Genomic DNA, 20,128 nt, shown 5'->3' with positions numbered 1-20,128 from the left:
TCTTCCCCTCACAACTCTATGTCAACTAGCTCCGTGGTTCTGCACAAGACGGGCCTCTGAAGCACCGATCTGTGTTAATGAAAAGAACTTTCTACCCATCCTTCAGAGTTTACAGATGAAGACCTGAAGTGTGACACTTGCCCAAGATCATCATCCTATATAAACAGCAGGACCTGAACCACATGCAAAGTCTCCCCTCCAGCACCACGTGCCCTGACGGCACCACCATCACTGTCCTCACCTAGGCCACGGCCTTTCTAATAGTGACAGGCATGCTCCTCAGTAGAAATTATGATCAAGTATACTTCATTGCTTCAGCACCTGAACAATTAGTCAGGTGCTGACTGTGCTCTGTATAGTAACATGCAGGAACTCCATTAAACAACTCCACTAAAAGTGCTTTGAGGGAGAGAGGTGGGAGGGGGGTTCAGGATGGGGAACACATGTACACCCATGGCTGATTCATGTCAATGTATGCAAAAACCACCACAATACTGTAAAGTAATTAGCCTCCAATTAAAATAAATTACTTAATTTTTAAAAAGTGTTTTGAAAGCAAGTAGGAAGTTTATAAAAACACACATACACACACCAAAAAAAAAAACTAAGCCAAAAAATGTACACTGAACAATGTCAATAACTTAACAGCAGCATTATGACCAGGGAAATAATGAACAAATACGTTAAACATCCTTCTGTTTTCATCCCTCCCTCCCTCACATCCTTCCTGCACACTTAAGCAATAAATATATTCACTGAAATGTCCCCACTGGCTTTTTTTTCTGGATGCCCTTAGTTTCCTTTGATGCCACGACATCCACACTGCCAAAGTACCCACTCCCTTCCATGAGCATTTTGTTGCAGAAATTTGCACTCACACACACAAAAGCTGAAACTGCAGTATAATAAATACCCATGGGCCCAACAACCATCTTAAACAAACATCAACATTTCAAGCTTGTCTCACGTGTCATTCCCCAATCACCACAATGCCACTGGGGACTTCTGTCCCTTGGAAGACTTTAAAGCAAATCTCAGGCATTACACCCATACACATAAAATACACATTAAATGTTTGTTTCTTTCAAGTCTCAAGTTATCTGTTTAACTTCCATAAACATGCACAGTAAGAAGACATGTTTATTAGTAGGAACTGAATTGTAGCCCGCCAAAGATAGATAAGTCACCTATATTACTTTAGAAACACGGTGATTTCCTTCTAAAGTATAAACTCTGCTTTTTATTTGTAGAAAGTTTTCTGAGTGTCTACAGCATGCAGGGTATTTCTGGACCAGAACATAATTTATTATCCTGTCAGTAACTGCAACACAAGACGTAAAGCCACAGTTAGAAAATCCATGCTGAATTCTGTGAGCAGAGTGTGCAGTACTCAGAAACCTGAGCAGAGTCTGCAGTATTTAGAAACTGGAAAGTCTGTTGGTTGGCAAAGAAGAGAATTCAGGAGTGTGTGCTCTGGAAATAGGAGGAAATGGCTTTTCAACCAACTGTATACCACGAAACCTCAAACATTCAAACCCTGCCTATTGTATTAAGATGTGTCAACTTATGTGAATAACAATCTTGTTCTCTTCTCTATCAAAATTAAGTTGTTGTAAAGGCAACAAAATTTAGATGTAACTAATTTTCACTTTGGTTAAAATATATCTGTGAATTTCTTTCACAGTCCTCAAATATGAATGCCATTTTCATTTTAATCATTAACAGCTGGAATGTTGGTCAATAATACATAACTTAGCACTTTTATCAATGTGATACAAAAAAAGTCCTAGCCAGAGCAATTAGGCAAGAAAAAGAATTAAAAGGTATACAATTCAGAAAGGAAGAAGTAAAATTGGCTCAGTTTGCAGATCACATGATATTATACATAGAAAAGACTCCATCAAAAACCTGTTAGAATAAATAAATTTATAAAACTGCAAGATAAAAAAATCAACATACAATTTCTATACAGTAAGAGCAAACTATCAGTAAGAGAAATTAAGAAAACAACTGCATTAGTGTCAAAACCAGTAAAATATTTAGGAATAAATTTAAACAAGAAAGTGAAAGACATATATACTGAAAGCCATAAAACATTAATGAAAGAACCTGAAGAAGGCACAATTTAAAGAAATTCCATGTTCATGGACTGGAAAAATTACTATTGTTAAAATGCCCATACTACCCAAAGTGATCTATAGATTCAATGCAATCTCTGTCAAAATTACAAAGGCATTATTTACAGAGATAGAAAAAATAATCCTGAAATTTGTATGGTACCACAAAATACCCAAGGAGTCAAAATAATCCTGACAAAGAAGAACAAAACTAGAGGCATCATACATCCAGGTTTAAATTACACTGCCAATAGTAATTAAACACACATGAAGCTGGCATAAAAACAGACACACAGGGCAATGGAATAGAACAGAGAGGCCAGAACTAAACTCAAGCATATATGGTCCATTAATTTACAACAAAGGAGCCAAGAATACACAATGGGGAAAACAGTCTCATCAATAAATGATACTGGAAAACCTGGAGAGCCACATGCAAAAGAATGAAAGCAGATCCCTATTTTATATATAAATTAATATATAAAGAATTAGCTATATTAATCTTTATTCTTCAACATGGAATATTATTCATCTTTTTTAAAGGAAGGAAATCCTGTCATTTGCAAAAAAACATGAATGAGACTGGAGTGCATTTTGCTAAGTGAAATAAGCCAGATTAAAAAAAGGCAAACACTATGTTGTATCACTTACACACAGAATCTATAAAGGCAATCATAAGTCAAAATCATAAAAACAGTGAATGGAATACTGTTTGCCTACCAGGGGCTGGGGACTGGAGGAAAGGCAGAGATTGATAAAGTTGTATAATCTTTCAGTTATAAGATGAATAAAGTCTGAGGACCTAATGTATAACACTGATAGCTACAGGTGATAACACTGTATTGTATCATTGAAATTTGTTGAGGGTAGGATTTAAGTGTAACAGAGACACAAAAAGTAAGTATGTGAGGTGATACATGTATTAATTAAGTCAGTGGCAGAAGATCTTCTCACAATGTATATGTACCTATATCAAATCATCACTTTAACTGTCTTACAATTTCATTTGTCAATTATCTCAATAAAGGTGAGGAAAAGAAAAACAGTGACTATCACTTACCACCTACTTCAGTTTACTCCATGAGGTTTTAACTTCGAAGGTGGTCTAGCAAACTAATTACTTGGTAAGTGATTATCAAGGGATAGAAGTATCACAAGAGGATTTACAAGGACATTTCTGCACAGTAAACTGTCTTCGTACATTAATAATTCATTTATGGCCCTTTTAATTAACTTCACTGTCAATTTTCCTATTCACCCCTTCCCATCTTAAACTGCTCCCTAAAATTCTTTAAAAGATATTTTCCTCTTACTTCACTGATTCTCTTGTGTAGCAATGTGATACTAACAAAACGCTACTGAAGTAATGTGAACATTATTTTAACTTCTACTTCTCACATTAAATCATTAGCTCAAATGTCCATTTGATCTTGTGTTAATTAAAAACACTAATTAAAGTCTTCTACAACTTGCAGCAATATTTGGAGTAGGAACTGTCTTCTCTCAAACGCTGCAGTAAAACTTTTCAACTGTCCATCCTAAGAGACTTTTTTCAGTGTTAAATATCAGATCTTTGTATGTACACTAAATTGTCTCACTTTTTTCAGCTGTTTATCATCTATACAGAGCAATAAAAAACAAGTGATTTCCAATTTTATTATACCTTTCACACAGACGAGCTATATTCAGATCAAAGGACTGAATTCTATCACATGCATTCAAAATGTTCTAAATTATTATATATGCTTAAAGAAAAAAAAATTCAGCTCAATAAAAGGTGAATTTGTAAGCACTGTTCTTCCAACACTCAACATTTATTGAATATTACATATTTAGTAATACACAGTACATGCCAGGCACTGTTTTATACTCTGGGGAACCTGCAGTGAACAAAACAAACATAAATCCCTGCCCTCAAGGAGTTCAGCAGATAGCTGAACCCACTGTAGTTTAGAAGTCTGACTCAAAAAAGTAATGCTCTCATTAACTAATATGGTCGCAGAAAGAACAACAGAGGCAACACAGTAAATTAGAAAGAATAAAGTACATGGCAGAGGTCAAGGCATTTAGTCTTTCATATAGTTCTTCATCTGCAAGATAAAGACAAACTCCATGAAATGGCCAAAGAGAAAACTGGAATGCAAGGGAAGGAATATTTTAAAATCAACAAATAAAAAGTATATATTATGGACAAGGATACAAAATTCCCAAGTAAGATAAAATAAGAGGATTCAAAGATATATAATACTTCCAGGAGACTTCTTTGGGCTATATTCCCAGACCCAAGAGGACTAGGTTCATTCTTGAAATTTTCTTTTAGTTTTCCTTATTGAGATAAGAATGACATACATAGTAAAATACACAAATCTTCAGTGAACAGCTTCATGAATCCTTATTAATGCATACACCCATATAGTGTATAATTAAGAGCAAATTCAGGTGAAAATCTATCATGTTCAAGGTTCACTCAACTTTGTCCTAAAGTGGACTTTGGTGAAAATGTTTTCTAAGTTAAGCCAATCGGCATTACCTGTTCTTGTCCCTGGCGACTGTAAAACTTGCCACTTAACATCCTTAAAAATCCCAGTGTCTTTGGTACCTACAAAATAAACACACATCATACAATTAAAGATCAATGGAACACTTCCTCATTGTATAAAGTCCTTTCATCATGCAATGAAAACTACAGCATATCTAGTATTTTACGAAATGGTTAAGAAAATCAGTAAGTATCAGAAATCTTGGTGAGATTTTGTTTTTGTTTGGGAAAAAATCGACCAAGTGACAAATCTTATAAAATAAAGTCATAATCAAATTTTTAAAACATATATATAAGTCTAATACAATCTATGCAAATTAGAATCTATCTAATGAGCAGCTCTTCTCAAATGAGACTGTCCCAGGTTGCCAATAGAAACTTCTTTCATGAAGAAATTGATCCTGTTCTTGGAAAATACCAGAATAAAATCATTTAGAAACAAGTATTTGAAATAATATAACACAGACTATTTTTGTCTCTAGATTTAAAAGCAAGAGATAAAGCTATAATATTTTAGAAATGGAAAATATGTATAACTAAAGTTGTACAGAGAACTTGAAACACCAGTACACTGCTGGTGGGAACATAAAATAGCACAGCCACCATGGAAGAGTCTGGCAGTTGTTCAAAAGGTTAAGCAGAATTATCGTACGACCCAGCAATTGCATCCTAGGTTTATACCCAAAAAAACTGAAAACAGGTGTTCAAATACTTGCCACAAATGTTCATATTGACACTATTAATAATAGCCAAAATGTACAAACAACTCAAATGTCCACAAACTAAAGAATGGAGGATAGCTATACAACAGAGTATTATTCAGTCCTAAAAAGCAATGAAGTATTGATGCATTCCACAATTTGGATGAACATCAAAAATATGTTGCTAAATGAAAGACATCAGATATAAAATCTCATACTGTATGACTCTGTATGAGATTTTCAGAATAGACAAATTCATGGAAACAGAAAGCAGATCAGTGATTGCCAGGAGCTGGGGAGAGGGGACTGTTTAATGGGACTGGCGTTTCCCTTCAGGGTGATGAAAATGCCCTGGACCTGGACAGTGGGGGTGGACACGCAACACTGAATGTACCAAATGCCACTAAACTGTGCACTTTAAAATGCTTAATGGCCAATTTTATGTTACATGAACTTCACTCTAAAAGAAAAAGGCAAACAGGGGAGAATGCTTGAGTTGAGGTTAAAATGTTCCTACCAGAACTTTTGAGTAGCTAGACATTACGAGTGGTCTAGCTCCACATTTCCTCCAAAAGCAATGAAATGCAAGAAGGGAAAAATAAATCCCCATGAAATTTATTTCAGCTAAGCTTAAAGAAGATAAAAGATAACCCAAACTTCAAAATCATTGTAGGCAGAAGGAGAAAACTTCCAATGTGTCATCAGCACTGCTCTTGCCAACCCCCACATTCCATCCACCTCAACCCAAGCCCACCATCAAGCTTGGTGACAAGCAAAACCAGACTGAAAAAAATAACTGCAGGGTCCAGAAGCACAGATAAGACAAGCTGGCATAGGGGTCTAAGGTCTATCTAAAACCACCACCTGAAGTCACGGTCCAAGAAAACTTTCCAGAAATGAAAACAGATCTAATCTATACATTGAAAGCATGAACGGGTACCTGGAAAAATTAACCCAGAAAAATCACCTCCAAGAAATAGTCCAGGAAGTCTATTAGATTCCAAAGTGAAAGTTGCTCAGTCGTGTCTGACTCTTTGTGACCCCATGGACTACACAGTCCATGAAATATAAATATTCAGGTCAGAATACTGGAGTGGGAAGCCTTTCCCTTCTCCAGAGATCTTCCAAACCCAGGTCTCCTGCACTGCAGGCAGATTCTTTACCAGTTGAGCTACAAGGGAACCCCAAGAATATTGGAGTGGGTAGCCTATCCCTCCTCCAGCGGATCTTGCCAACCCAGGAATCAAACCAGGGTCTCCTACATTGCAGGCGGATTCTTTACCAAACAAAGATACAGAAATCCTCAAAGCCTCCCAACAAAATGGCCAAATAATACACAAAGGGAAGATAATCTGACTCACATCAACTTTTCAAATTTCACACCCAAAGCAAAACCAACAATAGAGCAGTATTTTATTAAGTTCAATGAAAGAACAGTAAACCAAAGGTCTTATATCCATGGAAGTTTTCCTTCAAATATCCATGCTATGAAAAACAATTCCAAACACACAAAAACCTAAGAAACTCTTCATCTATGAGCCCCTCTCAAAACATCTATCAAAGGATAATTTCATCCAACCAAGAGGTAACTGGGAAAACTCCAAAGTGGAAATGAGCATTTTAAAATGTGGAAATGAGCATTTTAAAATATATAAATGAACACCTATGACTAAAGAAAAATGAGGACAAGGGCTGAAGCTAACGTATAAATACTGTGTATTTTGACAAAATAGAAATAAACGGGAAAAGGAGAAGAAAGGAGAGGGGAAGGGGAAAATAAAATCAAATAACTGATATAAGTAATTAGAACTAAAGAATACCAATCAACTAGTAAAATATTGGAGGGTATTGATACCAGTAACACAATTTCAGTGACATCGTGGAGGTAAAGCCCCATCCAGGTAAATTCAAGAGAGAACAGAAAAAGAGGAAACTGATCAAATATAGAAGACTCATGAAAAAAAGAAAACGGGCTGGCAGCAGGGTTTAGTAGGGTCTAAGTGCCCTAAACTAAAAAGGTTTTATAATGGGAAAAATAAATTCACACTGCTTGCTGATAAACCTAACTGGCAGCAAGATTCATGATTTGGAAAAATGTCCTTCAATAAGAAAGAGTGTGAGATTCAGTGGACAGAGCTGCTAGCCTTGGCTGGTCCAAGCACAGCTCATCTGCAATAACAAGAGAAAAATTACAAAGCTGAAGTGTTGATGGAGGCTCTTTATAAAAATATTCTGATTACTTCTATTTTCTCAGAGAAATAGGATGTCAAAAAGCCTGTATTCTTTCCACAGCAACATCCCATACTAAAGAAGCAGCAGCATCAGCTACAGAAAAATAATTTGGTTCCTTTTTTATACACTTTTTCAAGATTTCCACCTTAAAAATACAAGTAGACAATAATGAACACTGTAGAACATTTTATTGTTTATCATCTCATTTGAACCAGACAAGAGCCATAAGACGAGCAGTAGTGCTGAGCTAGGATTCCAAGTCCAGCCTTCGGATTCCTGAGCCCAGACTCCTCTCTCCCTTCCCCAGTGACTGGACTCCCCCAGTATCGGCTACAGCTTCTTGCCCACATCTGGGCACACAGCTGTATCCTCCAGTCCAGTAAACAAACCCCTTGAGGGCTGCTACCTTGATGTTCTGATACCTGCAGCAGTGAATCGATGTTGAACAAATGAATACATAAAACTCTCACACAGATGACACCGACATTAATTTGGAAACGCTGGTCAAGGCATCTATTGAATTTTGCATAGCCTCTTTTACAACCTAGCAGCCTTGAGAGATACGAGAATATACGTGTCAGCAGCACTTTTTCTGTCAACAGCCACCCCGACACAATAGCAGCCTTAAACAAACAATAAGCAGTTCGATGCGAACAATATTTGCCACCTGACAAGAGGAACTAATCCTATAGCTTGAAATTACTTTGAGGGAGGGGAAGGCTACCCAGAATGATTGCGAGTTTAGCTGCAGGACACATTTAAAAGGCACTAACGTAATTAAAATACACTCGCAGCATTTCAAGAAGTTTACCGTACAGCGGAGCCCTCAATTTGCAATTCAATACTTCCCCCCACTTATTCTGTCAGTGCACAAGCAATTTTCTTTTAAGAGACTCCAATATTGAAGCTTCAGGCCAGAGAAGAAAGGATCATACATAGCAGAGCAGATTCCAATACTTCAGGGAGGCGCAAAGTGAAAGTACAGAGAATTCAAAGAAGCCACAGTGAGAAAAGGCTTCGTAGTACATGACAGTTCTTCATGCCTCCCCTGTCCCAGACTCTGTCATAAATACACTTGGTGACACCCCGCTGAAACAGCCCTTCACAGTTAGCCAACTTTGCTCATCTCATATCCTCCACACTTAACCTATTCCTTCTTTTTTTCCCCTCAACCTTTAACATTTTGACAAATTTTATAGTTACTAAAAAGGTGAAATGACTACACAATGAAATACCAAATATACCTTTTACCTGAGTTCACCAATTAACATTTCACCATGACTACATTTTCTGTATGCATATGTACACTTTTTAAAAAATTATTTTTTGAGTGAACCATTTAAAAATAAGCTGCAGGGACACCCCTGGTGATCCAGTGGTTAGAACTCAGTGCTTTCACTTTCATTGCTGTGGTCTGGGTTCAATCCCTGGTTAGAAATTAAAATCCGGGAAGCCTCATGGCACAGTCAGTAAAAAAAAAAAAAAAAGTCCCTAAGCTGTAGGGACTTCCCTGGCAGTCCAGTGGTTGGGATTTCACCTTTCAAGGCAGGAAGGATCCTACATGCCTTGCGGCCAAAAACCAACATTGTGCAACAGAAGCAATACTGTAACAAATTCAATACATAAGCCGCAGACTTATAGTCAAGAGATAAAACTGTTCAAACTCTTTTCAGGATCTGCTCTGAAACATCTCACATATAAAACGACAAGCCGAGTGTGAAATCAGGGGGAGGAACACGACTAAATTATTACAAATATGAAATACGACATCCAACTGCTATCTCATTCTTTTTTTAAATAAATTACCGGAGAATCATCACAGCATGAATCTGATGGTGCCAATGAGAGGTATGTAATTTCGCATGGGGTGTGAGGAAAGTGCTAAACAGGAACTACGAGACCTGGTGCCATCCCTGCCGCCCTATTTTTCAGTTGCCAAAATCTCCCAGGCCTTGGGCTCCTGATCTGTGAAATGTGGCTAATAAACACCCAAACTGAACTCCTTACTGGATCTTGCAGAGAGAATAAATGGGTGCTAAAGTGAGTAGAATAATCATGAATGGAAGAAAAAGCACAAGGCACAGTACTATATGAACTGATCGACAAACATAAACAGCTTTAAAGTCTGGTGCCATACTGAACCAGTAGTTGACCTAATTTAAAAAAAAATTACTACCTTGTTGGGCTAACTTCACCATCACATATGTCAGCATACGCTAAAAACCAACCAAACAAACAAACAAATGGAGGCCTACTATGATTGCTAAAGATTTCTCTTCAAAAGTACTTCTTCACTGGCTCCTCTTCAACCTGGAAACATTTAACCATTGTTTTAGAGGATTATTTTCAAATCATTATTTTGAGACAGAGATAATGGAACAAATACATTCATTTTGAGACAGAAACAGTGGACTGAGTACGCTCACAGGACTAAGCATCACTTACGCCACGTTTCACTCCAGTCTTGTGGTTTCTCCCCTCACTAGAAAAATATGAATGCCCACCACATGTCAGGCAACATGATAAGCACAGGGTCCACAATTATGATCATACAGTTTATACAGAGAAGCAAATACAAATCACAGAGCGGCCAATATGGTGAAAGTGAAAGTCACTCAGCCATGTCTGACTCTGCAACCCCGAGGCCTGTGCAGTCCATGGGGTTCTCCAGGCCAGAATACTGGAGTGGATAGCTGTTCCCTCCTCCACGGGATCTTCCCAACCCAGGGATCGAATCCAGGCCTTCCGCATTGCTGGCAGATTCTTTACCAACTGAGCCACCAGGGGTCAACATGGTAGAAACAATTAATATTCACTAAGGTCTAGTTTTTCTCTCCTTTCTGGACATAGAAAACTACTTCCCGGACCCTTTGAAGGTACATGATGAGGAGCTACATGATGAGTTACAGGAAGTGAACTATGAGCGGAAGTGACGTCAGCTCTGGTGTGAGACAGTAAGAAGTCCCTCCTTTTCCTCCTCTGCTTCCCCACCTAATGCCCTAAACTGAGACAGTGGGCCCTCAAGGGTACCAGCCTCCAAGGATCCTTTAATCATCACTTGGAACAAGCCTTCCAGGAGGTCATGGTATCAACAGCAGACTTTGCCACAAATAAGGGATATGCTTTCACAAGGTAAGTGACAAAAATGTCAGGATTTCTCATTTGTCTGTTTATGTGGCTAATTTTTCTTATCACAGCAGAGTCAAGCCTATACTAACTGCAGCAGAAGGGAGTGACTGATAGAAAAAACAGAAGCTCAATAATAGAGTGAATAAATGAACAGGTCCAGTCCTGATCAATATGTAACAAAATGGAAGAACCACGGCAGTTAGAACTTGAACAGGGAACTCCTGCCAGATTTCGCACCCTCATTCTGCCACTTGCTAGCTGGCTGACCCAGCTAAATTTCACCTTCTTCATCAACAGACTTGGGCTACCAACAATACCTATCTCAAAGGGTTACTGAGAGTTAAATGAGCTACAACCTGTGAGAGTGCTTGCTCAGAACTGCTGCCAGAGCATCAAAGGACTTAATAAATGTCAAGGTCTAAAAAAGCAAATGCAAGTAACAGTACTGCTAAATCATTTTTCTTCATATCTGCAAATATTTTTACTAAAAATAAGACCAAGATAAATAAAGCATGCTTTAGATAAATTTGATATTTGATAGAAGTCTTAAAATTTCACTTGTATTAAGTCACTTTCCTCATTTAAGGCAGATTGCTTCTTTCTCCATATATCTTGCAAAGGGCTTATCTAAGACCTTTAGATAAGGTCTAAATGAACAAAATGAAATACCATAAATGAGACTTACTGCAGTGAACCTGTCGCCACCATGAATAACAGGCTTATAATACGGTGATCCTGAAAGAACTCTCCAGGCAGACAGTCCACAGCTTGCAGCTTTTGATATGCCCACTTCAGCAGTTTCACAACCGCCAACCAGCAAAAGTCTAAAACAGAGACAGATAAAGAGAAGTGATAAATTACAAATATGAACAGGACAACATCAAAACAGAGCAGAAACGCTCACTTCCACAAGGAAAACTGAAATAAAATTAGAAGGTAAATATTTTAGAGGAAACAACCAATAGACCAGACGGTTTCTCAACTAGAATTTCACCTTCACTGAAACATTGAAACCTGAAACCAAGACGAGAACTTGGAAATGTAAAAAGACATGTTTTCAGGTTGGTCATTGAGTATCTAAGAAACTGTATCCACACCAATAAACCTACATAAACCGATACATCCCTGACATAAATACACTTCCATGTGTACAACAGGTAGCCTATAGGAACCTGCTGTACGGCACAGGCAGCTCAGCTTGTACTCTTCGATGACCTAGACTGGTGGGACGGTGGTGGTGGGAGGGAGGCCCACGAGGGAGGGGACAGATGTTTACGTAGATCTGATTCACTTCAAAGTCAGCAGAAACCAACACAACATTATAAAGCAACTATCCCTCAATAAATTAATAAACATAAACGGATATGTCACCTCACAGACGTGTACATATTAACTATAGCAGCGCACTGGAGGTCATGAGGACACAGTTACAGATGCTAGAAAAACAAAAAATGACAGCCAGGAGTGCTGTGGATGGGACACAGCTATATAGGAGTAACTGTGCTGAAGGAAGACTGCTCAGTAGCTTAGCCCCACATTATGACCTGTTCACTTTACTGTTCGCTATACTTCACTGTAATCAGAGGCCAGTTACCAACAGGGCAAAGCAGCCTAACAAGCAGTACAAGTGAAATGACCACCACACACAAACTAAGCCAATTAATAACGGAAGCCAACGGTCATGATTTTTAAAGTTAAGTCATGTGCAGTAAATCTGGCAGGGCACTATATAAGACATTGTAATCACACGTCAAAAAAAAAACAAGAAAAAGGTTTGCAGATAAAACTTCTGGTGTCTGAAGGGAAACGCTGTTGTCCCCAGTAACAATAAGGCGATGGAGTAACAGCAGACAGAAGCCACACCCTTCTCCATGTCTTCATAAATGATAACAGTTTCATGTTCACGTTTTTAGGAGTCCTTATTATTGAGAAATACACACTGGAACATTCAGACAAAACACTACACTGTCCAGGACTGACTTCATGATACTCTAGGCTCAGGGGGTGGAGGCTCAGCTGAGGCCACAGATGATGTGATGCTGGCCACAGGTCCACTGTTAACCTGAAAAGCAGGCATGAGGGAGTCATAAAGTCTTCTACGATCATGCTACAGATTTTCCATACGGAACTTTTATTTTTAAGTCAATATGTTAGGAAAAACTTCTCTGAACAAATAGAAGCAAAACAAGTAGCTTTGAATGTTTTCATTTCTGAATCTAGTCATAGCACTTTTTCAGACAGAAAACATGCAATTCTCACAAAGACATATCTTTAAAAATTAGTAGCCTGTTGTTATAACAAAAATAAAACACAATCTGAGAACTCAACAAACCTCTAAAAGGACAGGACAAAACAGATCCAGATAATGGAAATAATTTCTCTCTACTCAGCGTGCAATAGTGACTATGTATATATATATGCACACACACACCATACAATACTTTTTTCAAGGGGTTAAGCATTATTATTTAGTTTGCACTACTATGCCATGGAGGCAACAGATATCATACCTCATTTTTAGATTTTAAAATATATGTATAAAACTTTACGTTACCTGACTACAGAAGGACAGCTAACTGAGATTTCAGTTTCATTCTTCATCTCCTGATCTTAATTCTAGAAGACATTTCCTCCCTATGAATTCTGATAAACACGGTCACGCATAGATCAAATTGGCTACAATAAGATAAGCTTGATTAAAAATGAAAGTGATTCAATAACTGCTTCCAAACAGCCTTTCTGCCATTCACGCCAGACTGAAGAGTAAGTGGAAAGGAGACAGAATGATGGAACTAATCATGTATTGTTCCCACCAGATGGGATGGCAGCTCTGGGACACTGATGCTGCAGCTATAAGATTGCGTGTGTTCACCCATGCAGGCAGACAAGTGTGCTTGCTTGTGCTTAAAGGGAGGGGGGACTGAGACGATTTCATCAGCATAGTCACAAAGGGGTAAGCAGGAGCTACCTGATACAGGGTTCATACAGCGATGAACAAGGTATGCTCCCTACATTCAAAAAGCTCACTCTCCAATTAAAGGCACATGAAAATAAGGAACAGCTGAGAGCACAGAATTAAACGGTGCAAAAGGTAACACCCGTATCTGGAGATGATAACCCAGGTGACATCTACTGAAGACTTATCTTCAGTTATATGTGCCAAGGGGTATCAACCCCAAGTCAACATGTTAACTTGGTCCATCATGTCACTGTTTTACATGACTCATTGTTGACAAGGTCTCAGCTTTTAGTGATTAAGGTGGGGAGCGGGGGGGTGGGGGGGGTGGGGGGGGTGGAGATTGGTAGTGATGCCTAACATAGCAAATGAACCTTCTTCATCATGATTAGTTTTAGAACAGGTGTCCTGGGCAGCACTAACCAAAATGAAGTGAAACCATGCAACTTAACTGAAAACAGTCAATGGAAATGAGAGAAGTGTGAGGCCCAGCACCATAAATGCAATGTTTCCAGAGTGACTAAATTTAAAGCTCCAACTTTCTCCTGAAGTAGCAGGAAGAAAACGATGCTACAGAGTCCTTTCCTCTCCATACCCTTCCTCATTCTTCGTAGATTTCAGCAGTTAAGATACCAGAAGATGAGGTGGGAAATGGGGGTTCTGGGAACAGGGGTGAGGAGTCATAAACTGATAAAGAGGGCAGCAGCTGCTGCTGCTGCTGCTGCTGCTGCTACTGCTGCTGCTAAGTCACTTCAGTCGTGTCCAACTCTGTGCGACCCCATAGACGGCAGCCCACCAGGTTCCCCTGTCCCTAGGATTCTCCAGGCAAGAATACTGGAGTGGGTTGCCATTTCCTTCTCCAGTGCATGAAAGTGAAAAGTGAAAAGGAAGTCGCTCAGTCGTGTCCGACTCTTAGTGATCTCATGGACTGCAGCCTACCAGGCTCCTCCATCCATGGGATTTTCCAGGCAAGAGTACTGGAGTGGGTTGCCATGAGGACAGCAGACAACACTAAAGCGAGAATCTGGTAAAGGACAACATCAGAAAGAAAATTTCAAAATGTTCCTGAAAGATACAAAATTATAAATAAAGAGAGAGACGCCATGTTCTTTGGGCTTCCCTGGTAGCTCAGATGGTAAAGAATCCGCCTACAATGAGGGAAACCTGAGTTCAATTCCTAGGTCAGGAAGATCCCCTGGAGAAGGGAATGACAACCCACTCCAGTATTTTTGCCTGGGAAATCCCATGGACAGAGGAACCTGGCGGGCTACAGTCCATGGGATCACAAAGATTCGGACACGACTGAGCGACTAACACTTGCACTTTCACCATATTCTTTGACAAATTCTGCATACCTTAAAAATGCCAATTCTTCTTAGTCTATAAATTGAAAGAAATTTAAAAAAAAAATTTCTTATGGAACTGAACAAACATGTACTGGAACTAAACAATACATTCAACAGAATTCACATGGGAGAGTAGAGTTCTAAAAAGAGCCAACTAGGGACTTCCCTGGTGGCCCAGAGGTTAGGACTCTGCTTCCCTGTACGGAGCATGGGTTCAATCTTGCTTGGGGAACTAAAATCCCACATGCCGAGCAGCATGACCATAAAAAAAAAAAAAAATTAACTAAAATAAATAAAGAAAAGAGAGTCAACTCCATTCACACTGATAACCTTTCTCTACACGGCTTGTGCACTGTGCATTCTGACCCATCAAACACTCTCCCACCCTAGTGTCATTAAAATGGTCTCCTTCAAATCTGACCACATTAAAACCTAAAATTTCCCTCCATAAAGTGCAAAGACAAGTCACACACCAGGAAAAGTTATTTATAAGACATAAAACTAACAGAGTATATGTTTTAGCAGACAGAATCCATAAAGATCTCCCACAACCAGTCACAAAGAAAAATGCACAGAGAATAAGTCACAAAAAGAGAAACACAAAAGCCAAGAATGCATATTAAAGCAAGAAAGATTTACACCAGCCACTCTCTATGTTTATAGAGACACAGTAACTCTTATAAAACTACTAGTAAGACTGTAGCAATCATTTTGGAGGACATGACAATATCTAAAAAAAAGGGCGCCCCTCCCCCAACAATTCTCCAAATTGTGTTCTAAGATAACTCTGGAGAAATTCTCACACAGGCATTTATCTCTTGGTAAAAGAATACCTCATACAGCACTGTTTATAATGCAGAAAAATTAGAAATATCTTAAATGTTTAAAAGGGATGAATAAATGCAAATTCAGTCAATTGTTCAGGGAAACATATACAGTATAAAAAGAACAAATATAAAAATATATACTAGAGATTTCCCTGCTGGTTCAGTGGTTAAAGAATCCACCTTGCAATGCAAGGAACACAGGTTCGATTCTTGGTCAGGGAACTAAGATCTCATATGCTGCAGAGAAACTAAACCCATGCACCATAAGTACTGAGCCACACGCCACAACTAGAGAGTCTGTATGCCACAAAGAAAGATCCCATGTGATGTAGTGAAGATCCTACATGCCACGACTAATACGGATACGGCCAAACATGTTAAATTTATATATATATATAAAGGAAGGTTACACACCAAAACCATGAGAGCAGGCTGCCTCTAGAAGTAGGAACTTGTTTGCACCACTGTCTCTCATTTACGTATTTGAGTGTATCTATACACATACATACCCAGTTCTCCTGGGTTTCCTTACCCTACTGCTCTCCACCCGGCTGCCCTTTCCCAATAAAATCTCTTGCTTTGTCAGCACATGTGTCTCCTCGGACAATTCATTTCCGAGTGTTAGATAAGAGCCCAGTTTCAGGCCCTGGAAGGGGTCCTCCTTCCTGCAACAAATGGCGACTCTGGCGGGGACTCTTCTTCGCTGAGACTGACATCCTGACCACTCGGAGTACTCAGGGGCCAGCTTGCCTGCCAATGGACCAGACCCAGCAGCTGCAACTGGGACCCTTTTGTCCCTGGTCTCCTCCTGATGCGGACAACTGGCGAGAGTGCCCCGACCGGTAAGGAACAAGAGACTTTACTGACCTCTCTCCCTTTCCCGCTCTCCTCTCCTTAACCCTTCCTATCCTTCCCTGTTTTTCTAGTCCCCCGGTCCTAGACACAGGAATCTGGTCAAAGGGCCCTCAGCCTGAGCTGATTGGAGACTGATCACCTCCTCTTGACAGAGAACTCGAATTCTGGTTCTGGTCTGGTCTGATTCCTGGTAGGGCCGAGTTCCAGTCCTCCCTTCTCTGGAGCCCCAGGGAAAAGTCCCACAACGCCTGGGTATGTGTAGGTGGCAGGAGACGTCTGTAAGGCCACCCCTTTCACCCCCTCCTCTCCCATCTCCTCCCCCTTCTTCTTTCAACCTGGCTTCCTTTCCTCCTTGAAATCTTTGATGTTAGTACTTGGATCTGAAGTTCTGTGTCTCTATAGGAGGTTTTGCTTCCCTGGTGGTGCAGAGGTTAAAGCGTCTGCCTGCAACATGGGAGACCTGGGTTCGATCCCTGGGTTGGGAAGATCCCCTGGAGAAGGAAATGGCAACCCACTCCAATATTCTGGCCTGGAGAATCCCATGGACAGAGAAGCTTGGTGGGCTACATTCCACGGGTCGCAAAGAGTTGGACACGACTGAGCGACTTCACTTTCACTTTACACATACATTGGACATGAGTTTGGGTGAACTCCAGGAGTTGGTGATGGACAGGGAGGCCTGGCGTGCTGCAATTCATGGGGTCACAAAGAGTCAGACATGACTGAGTGACTGACCTGAACTGATACACATACATGGGCTTCCCTTGTGGCTCAGCTGGTAAAGAATTCACTTGCAATGCAGGAGACCTCGGTTTGATCCTTGGGTTGGGAAGATACCCTGGAGAAGGGAAAGGCTACCCACTCCAGTATTCTGGCCTAGAGAATTCCTGGGGTCACAAAAAATCAGACACAACTGAGCGACCTTCACCTTCACTTTTTATACACATACATACACACACACCTTTAGTACAAAAGACAATCTTAGTATTTGTTAATTCTGGATAGTAGGTTCTCAGGTGTTCATAAAAACATTCCCTGTACTTTCCTCTGTTTCTAACTTAAGAGAAAAGTCAAGGTAAATATTCCAAATTATGTACGTAACTTTCTTCCAATTAATGAAGTCCAGAGAGAAAAAAAATTCAGTAAATTGGCTTTAACACTTAGCATCAACCCACGAGTCTTGTCAAATACTGAAAATGAAATCAGCACATCATTTGCTTTGTGGCACTCTGAAGCTATTTATACATTAATAGTTATATCTTAAGCATCCTGTGATTTACTGTTGAAACGGTCATTGGATTTTTGCAAAAATTAAGACCACAGACAACACTGTAGAAAATAATTTCTATCAGTAATGTTGTTTTTTGTTGCAATAATTTCCTCCACCCAGAATTTTACCTGCAGTGACAACCATAAGATCCTTAAATACACAGTATCAGGTTCTTAAGTACTTACCTTCAGCTCAGTTCAGTTTAGTCGCTCAGTCGTGTCTGACTCTTTGCGACCCCATGAGCTGCAGCATGCTAGGCCTCCCTGTCCATCACCAACTCCTGGAGTTCACTCAAACTCACGTGCATCGAGTTGGTGATGCCATCCAGCCATCTCATCCTCTGTCGTCCCCTTCTCCTCCTGCCCCCAATCCCTCCCAGCATCAGGGTCTTTTCCAATGAGTCAACTCTTCGCATGAGGTGCCAAAGCACTGGAGTTTCAGCCTCAGCATCAGTCCTTCCAATGAACACCCATGACTGGTCTCCTTTAGGATGGACTGGTTAGATTTGCTTCTAGTCCAAAGGATTCACAAGAGTCTTCTCCAGCACCACAGTTCAAAAGCATCAATTCTTCGGTGCTCAGCCTTCTTCACAGTCCAACTCTCACACCCATACATGACCACAGGAAAAACCATAGCCTTGACTAGACAGACCTTTGTTGACAAAGTAATATCTCTGCTTTTTAATATGCTATCTAGGTTGGTCATAACTTTTCTTCCAAGGAGTAAGCGTCTTTTAATTTCATGGCTGCAATCACCATCGGCAGTGATTTTGGAGCCCCCCAAAATAAAGTCTGACACTGTTTCCCCATCTATTTCCCATGAAATGATGGGACCAGATGCCACAATCTTAGTTTTCTGAATGTTGAGCTTTAAGCCAACTTTTTCACTCTCCTCTTTTACTTTCATCAAGAGGCTTCTTAGTTCTTCTTCACTTTCTGCCATAAGGGTGGTGTCATCTGCATATCTGAGGTTATTGATATTTCTCCCGGCAATCTTGATTCCAGCTTGTGCTTCTTCCAGCCCCGTGTTTTTCATGATGTACTCTGCATATAAGTTAAATAAGCAGGGTGACAATATACAGCCTTGACTTACTCCTTTTCCTATTTGGAACCAGTCTGTTGGTCCATGTCCAGTTCTAACTGTTGCTTCCTGACTTGCATATAGGTTTCTCAAGAGACAGGTCAGGTGGTCTGGTATTCCCATCTCTTTCAGAATTTTCCACAGTTTATTGTGATCCACACAGTCAAAGGCTTTGGCATAGTCAATAAAGCAGAAATAGATGTTTTTCTGGAACTCTCTTGCTTTTCCATTATCCAGCAGATGTAGGCAATTTGATCTCTGATTCCTCTGCCTTTTCTAAAACCTGCTTAACCATCTAGAAGTTCACAGTTCATGTATTGCTAAAACCTGGCTCAGAGAGCAGAGACACTGAAACCATAATCACAGAAAACTAGCCAATCTGATCACATGGACCACAGCCTTGTCTAACTCAATGAAACTAGGCCATGCCATGTGGGGCCACTCAAGATGGGCGGGTCATGGTGGAGAAGTCTGACAGAATGTGGTCCACTGGAGAAGGGAATGGCAAACCACAACAGTATTCTTGCCTTGAGAACCTCATGAACAGTATGAAACGGCAAAATGATAGGATACCAAAAGAGGAACTCCCCAGGTGGGTAGGTGCCTGTTATGCTACAGGAGATCAGTGGAGAAATAACTCCAGAAACAATGAAGGGATGGAGCCAAGGCAGAAAGAATACCATCCACAGTTGTGGATGTGACTGGTGATAGAAGCAAAGTCTGATGCCGTAAAGAGCAATATTGCATAGGAACCTGGAATGTCAGGTCCATGAATCAAGGCAAATTGGAAGTGGTCAAACAAGAGATGGCAAGAGTGAACGTCAACATTCTAGGAATCAGTGAACTAAAATGGACTGGAATGGGTGAATTTAACTCAGATTACCATTATATCTACTACTGTGGGCAGGAATCCCTTAGAAGAAATGGAGTAGCCATCATGGTCAACAAAAGAGTCCAAAATTCAGTACTTGGATGCAATCTCAAAAATGACAGAATGATCTCTGTTCATTTCCAACCATTCAGTATCATGGTGATCCAAGCCTATGCCCCAACCAGTAATGCTGAAGAAACTCAAG

General features: G+C 39.9%; 1 protein-coding gene across 1 annotated transcript in view; it reads right to left on the bottom strand.

Annotated features, from left to right (window-relative positions):
* Positions 1–20,128, bottom strand: part of NBAS (NBAS subunit of NRZ tethering complex) — a 331,331-nt gene that overhangs the window by 260,970 nt on the left and 50,233 nt on the right. Inside the window, exons 10-11 of the mRNA XM_040225023.1 lie at positions 11,404–11,542; positions 4,648–4,716 (exon numbers count right to left, since the gene is read on the bottom strand). Coding sequence (XP_040080957.1) covers positions 4,648–4,716; positions 11,404–11,542 — 208 coding nt within the window. The remainder of the gene's footprint in view (positions 1–4,647; positions 4,717–11,403; positions 11,543–20,128) is intronic.

Source organism: Oryx dammah, unplaced genomic scaffold (assembly GCF_014754425.2).
Source record: "Oryx dammah isolate SB20612 unplaced genomic scaffold, SCBI_Odam_1.1 HiC_scaffold_25, whole genome shotgun sequence".
Taxonomy (NCBI): domain Eukaryota; kingdom Metazoa; phylum Chordata; class Mammalia; order Artiodactyla; family Bovidae; genus Oryx; species Oryx dammah.
This window is presented reverse-complemented; position numbering and strand designations above follow the sequence as displayed.